The sequence below is a fragment of the Bombus pascuorum genome, chromosome 3 (assembly GCF_905332965.1).
Source record: "Bombus pascuorum chromosome 3, iyBomPasc1.1, whole genome shotgun sequence".
Lineage (NCBI taxonomy): Eukaryota > Metazoa > Arthropoda > Insecta > Hymenoptera > Apidae > Bombus > Bombus pascuorum.
The window spans coordinates 1,198,138-1,203,269 of NC_083490.1; the positions used below are offsets into that span (position 1 = coordinate 1,198,138).

Below are 5,132 nucleotides of genomic sequence, written 5' to 3' on the forward strand. Positions count from 1 at the left end.
ATAATTTAGGGAATAAACGATGTTTATCGAAAGTTCCTAATATTAAATCGCGATTAGTTTTTATTGAGGCCGCCGTGTGTGCGCAAAACAGACCTTGAATCAAAGTATGACTGATGCAACGCTTCGATCAACGCCAATAAATGTCACCGACTGCTACAATGCGATTAGGAAGGGTACAGTGTCATATGCACACGAAAATTCATACTAACGTTACATGTTTACTTCGATCGTGTAACCTTGCAAATGAATCTGTTCGAATTAAAGTTACGATTGCGTGGACCCAGTTAATTTCCTCCCAGTAAGTTGTACAACCGCATAGCACTGTATCTTTTGCTAGATCGTTTCGCATTCAAAGGTAATAAGCTACTGTCTACAACGCTAAAAAATTCAAGACAGGATTCCACGCGTCTGGCGTTCTCAACCGGAAGTTCGAAAGGGATACCAAAAAGATTCTGGCTTCATTCCAATAGACGAATAACGTGTCTTCTCTGTTTGCGAGTTTAAAGATCAGCGTGACGACGAAGTCTCAAGTTTCGCTGATTATTCTTACCGTGTACTTCTTGTCCGTCCGCCGATACCATCAAACAGTGCTTATAAATTGTCAGCGACTTTAGAAACCGCCGACCTGGACCGTATTTTATCAACCATCCGTTCGTACGACAAAGTTGTTTGAAAAAGTTGGGCATCGTGTTCAATTTACCGGTATATAGATTGCACGTTCTCAAACTCGATCAGAATCATGGTAGAGTCATCTGTTAGACGTACATGTTAAAGAGAAAAAGGTAGCAGAAACATTCGACTATTATCATTTTGATTGAACAATAATATAGTGCTGAAGGAGGGAAAAAAAGAGAGAATCTTTCTCAAGAAACGGAAAAAGAAAAGATCAAATTGCGTAGCTAATCGAAAAGAGAAGAAAGAAAAAGCAGAGAATATTAATTCTGAAAATAGTTGGAAGACAGCGTTTACTGCGTTGTGAAAGTCCAGCCAGAGTTTATTTTTACCCTAGACGAACGTGTGCCTTCTCTCCATCGTTTCTCCTGCTTGTTTTCGTTCTCTCGTTTTCCTCGGAACATGCCTCTTTTCCCCACAGTCTTTTATCTTTCTTCTCTTTTGGTAGACAATCATTTTCGAGGGACAGATCGTACACTTCTTTCGATCGATGATTTTGCTGGTTCGTTAAACACAGGACATTTTATGATGATCGTCATGTCGTTCAATCGCGGATACCATTTGTATACCGTAATTTGTAAATCGATACGTGTTACAGGTTTCCTATACAAAGACCATTGAAAAAAGAGCTGTAAATGACGGAGCGCTATGAATCGCCCGAAGTGAAGGCCGTAGTGACCAAGGAAGAGATTCACAAGAGATACCAAGACGCTGCTCTGATCATATTTAAAGTAATTATTTATTTACGACGCACAGGTCTACCAATTAAAAACGTCATATTTAAATTGTAATTAAATATAGAAACAACATTTTATTAATCTTCTGTTTCAACTTAGAATCGTTTTAATACATAAATTGTATTTTAAGAACACATTGCATATGGTTTTGTACATTGTTCCGAGCAATAATTATTTCAATGCCTCGTTAATCTCTACATTTCAGGAGCAACAAAGTAAAAAAGAACTTGTTAACTATTTAACTTTTGGGACGAGTCGCAGAACCATGGAATATAGTAGCTACGGAAACCACCCTGTTATTGTGCGGAGACCAGTCGGCTCTTTGGCAACTCGTAACGATAGTACCATATCCTCACAAATATCAAGGATATATCGAAAGCCTCGAGATAGCTGTGCAATAAACTAATTTACGACCCAATTATGGTTCTCGATTGTAAATTAAACGACCGTGTCTCTATTTTATAGTTTGGTGTCTTTAATGTTTTCCTTCCCTTCGCTTCTCTCTTTCTAAAGTAAGATAGCAATCGATCCTCGTTTCATTCCCTACCTAAGATATTCACATTGACTTTATATGATATTCAATACAATTATAATTAATACGTATATATACACAAATGATTCTTTAAATATTTATATAATTATACTTAAACAATATATTTCTTTCCGGATACAATATTGTGAATTGAATTACAATCCGATCGATCTATAATAAACGTGGTCCAATATCGATTCGATTTTAGCACAAGTCCAACGTTGCCATTACGACACAGTTTGAGTATGTTCGTGCGTTACAAGAATATAAGCAACAGTAACAGCTTTGCGTTTAACCGATATCCTCCAGGAAAAATGAGAGGGTCATTTATGATTTCGTATAAAATAAATATACGACAAAGCACATAAGATTAAAAAGACCCGTAGTAAAGCGATCTTGATTAAAATACCAGCAATACTGGTGAAAGAGAACAGCATTTAACTCACGATTTCATTGATAATTAGTCACTTGGCTGTTTCATTGTGGGTTATGATGTCACGACTAAGTGTAAAAAATTGTCAGGATAGCTCATGTGTTCCGACATCCATTGTAAGGGTGTTTCCAAAGGTGGGTTAATACCGTGAGTGAACACTGTAACTATATAAAAAAAAACGATGCATAAAACTCATAAAATATTCACAAACAAAATAAATATTTACCATTTTCATTGTCTGGGAATACTTCGTTCAGCAAATGCCTTAACGTCTTCCTTTGGCCTTCCTCGTTTACAGGTTTTACAAGTTTTTGTACATATTTGTCCTCGCTCGTGTAACATCGAAATGGTATATACTTAAAACCCTCCTCCGTGTTACTAGCCTCCATAAGTTTTCGATTTACAGACCAGAATTGATCAAACTTATCATTGAGTAAACCAGACCATAATTGATTGTGATCTTTCTTTTGCATACTGGATACAACCTGGCTTCTGTGCTTTAATACATCCGCTTCCTTTATACAGGAGAGAAAATACGCTTCGACCACTTCTCTGTAATTGAAATTCAAACGTCTCGTCAAATCAAGTGTCTTATTGGAAACAGATATTCGACTATTTGCAGATATACTTACTTATTTTGACAGTGCATCAGCACATTTTCCGGGAATCTGTCAAAATGAACGACGATATTCCAAGGTAATTCGACATCATTGGAATAGATATCCAAAAGAACGCCAATGGGATAATGCCACTTTAGGGGGATACCATTAAATTCTAACCACATCTCGTGCTCCTGCTTACTGTCACTTTGTATATGTCTTATAAAATGTTTCCGTATCTAATAAAAAAAAAAATGTGTAAAATGAAGCAATTAAAAATTATAGAGATAATTGTTACTGATAGCATTTTACTTGTATCTTATATATTATTTATATTATTTATTTACCTTGTCTGTGCAGAGTGGGAAATAACTTAACCTAGGCACCATAAGATAAAATGGGTCGGGTCCTTGTAATTCACATATTTCCTCGGAATCGAGCGTAAAGCAAACAGGAATTTTACCATCCCAAATTTCTCTCAGTACCTCCCTGTCATTCGCCATTATGCATACGGCAATAAATAATCTTTATTCTAATTCATCCGAACTTTTAATAACAATCGAATGTCTTGACATAAAAGGTTATGTTTTTCGTCTGCTACAAAAATTAACTAAGTCCATTCAGATAGTGTCAGATAGTGACCAGAGATGAGTAGGATGGTTGTCAATGAGCGTGAGATAAATTTGGTCAAAGGTACGCTTCACGAATTACCGCCTCTAACGGTCAAACGATCGAACTATACACACGTTTCTTCGCTCGATGCTTTTGGTGGGAGCATACACGGCGAATAGAGAAACGTGCGTTCGTACCGAGCCGTACAGAGTTAACCGAAAGTAAGCGCTTATATAGTGCGATTCGAAAAAAGCGATAGAACGCTACGAAAATAGTTGTTCTAGATCGTCGGTCGAACGAAGAAGTCAAATTTATAGAAGATTATTGTAAACCTGCAAATGGAATGAAATAAAATAATCGTATTTTGCAAATGAACAAAGCGTTTGATAATTTAAAATCCTTCCGACGTCCACAACCCTCGCGTAAAAGGTATTCGAATCGTTCTGAAATTTCTAATAACAACGTCGTCATTTTATGAGAAAATCGGAGAGCAAAAACTTTTCTGACCAGTTTTCGGATTTCGTATCAAGAGAGAACATGATAACATACGAAGTGACACAATTTCGCGATCATTTTTTAACGATCTGGCTACTTATGATGTGCCGATTGTCGTTTCTGCCCTCCTCCCGCCGAAGTGGCATTTCTATACTCGATACAAGAAAAGCAATTTATTTCCGATTACAAATTAAACTTTTAAGCAATTATTATATTTATTCTTCCTTATCCTTCGCTGATCACCGTGCCGGTACGAATGTACAAATTCCTCTCGCGCCGTACATACGTTCGTTCCTCCAGCCAAGAACGTTGGAGAAGAAACGTGCGTATATTTCTATCGTTGGCCACCAGAGGCCTTTATTTCGAGTGCGCATTCGTTGGCTGACCTTTTTAACGTTGTATAGGCGATCTCTCTGTTCATCTCTGTAGCGTTTATAACACGCGAGTCTCTTAATGTCGTTAAGTGTGCGTTACAAATTGATCATTGGCCATAGGAGCCGCTGCGATCTAGCAGGTATTTTCATTCGTTTATCGATTTACGTATACAACGAAATATGCATCGAACGACTGCACGCCAGAGATCGAATACGTACGTCTGCGCTTAAAATATTTCTAAGCGTTTCCACGAGATGGCAGCACAAACGTAAAAAAATTTAGTTGATAGGCTAGGAATCCGTGACACCGTCGGTCGGATAGCTCGGATAAACTTGCGATGCAAATAGATACATCGATGTATATAAGAAAATATTTTTCGTGTATTTATCTTAAACATACATTGGTCACGTTTCCGTCGAACGCGTAAAAAGACAAAGGTTGTATCGATAAATGAAAACAATTTGTTTGTTCTTCCGATCTGTTTGAATGTTCAGGTTTACGTTCCTCGTAAAGCAAACATTTCCGATAAAAAATCCTATTCTGCGATGAAATTGTCAATAAAATCCGAAGAGAAACTTGAGCATAAAGGGAAGCGCGATAACGTACGAAAGTATGGGACACGTGGTTATATCAAATATCAAATATAAATAAGCAAAGCAGATTTCTTATCAGTTAAG

General features: G+C 37.2%; 2 protein-coding genes across 3 annotated transcripts; one reads left to right on the forward strand and one right to left on the reverse strand.

Moving 5' to 3' along the window:
* The first annotated feature begins 1,264 nt into the window (after positions 1-1,264).
* Positions 1,265-1,873, forward strand: LOC132905269 (uncharacterized). The gene is made up of 2 exons (XM_060956421.1): positions 1,265-1,403; positions 1,615-1,873. The coding sequence occupies exons 1-2, from the start codon at positions 1,308-1,310 to the stop codon at positions 1,813-1,815; spliced, it is 297 nt and encodes a 98-aa protein (XP_060812404.1). The 5' UTR covers positions 1,265-1,307; the 3' UTR covers positions 1,816-1,873.
* On the reverse strand, positions 1,452-3,738 carry LOC132905261 (autophagy protein 5). 2 transcript variants are annotated; one of them, XM_060956411.1, is made up of 4 exons: positions 3,321-3,738; positions 3,007-3,212; positions 2,601-2,947; positions 1,452-2,538 (listed from the first exon to the last, which is right to left on the reverse strand). In XM_060956411.1, exons 1-4 carry the CDS (start codon positions 3,474-3,476, stop codon positions 2,429-2,431), a joined length of 819 nt encoding a protein of 272 aa, XP_060812394.1. In that variant the 5' UTR covers positions 3,477-3,738; the 3' UTR covers positions 1,452-2,428. The 2 variants fall into 2 exon arrangements, with proteins under 2 accessions (XP_060812394.1, XP_060812395.1); XM_060956412.1 differs by having other exon boundaries at positions 2,601-2,926; positions 3,321-3,731.
* Between the last annotated feature and the right edge of the window lie 1,394 nt (positions 3,739-5,132).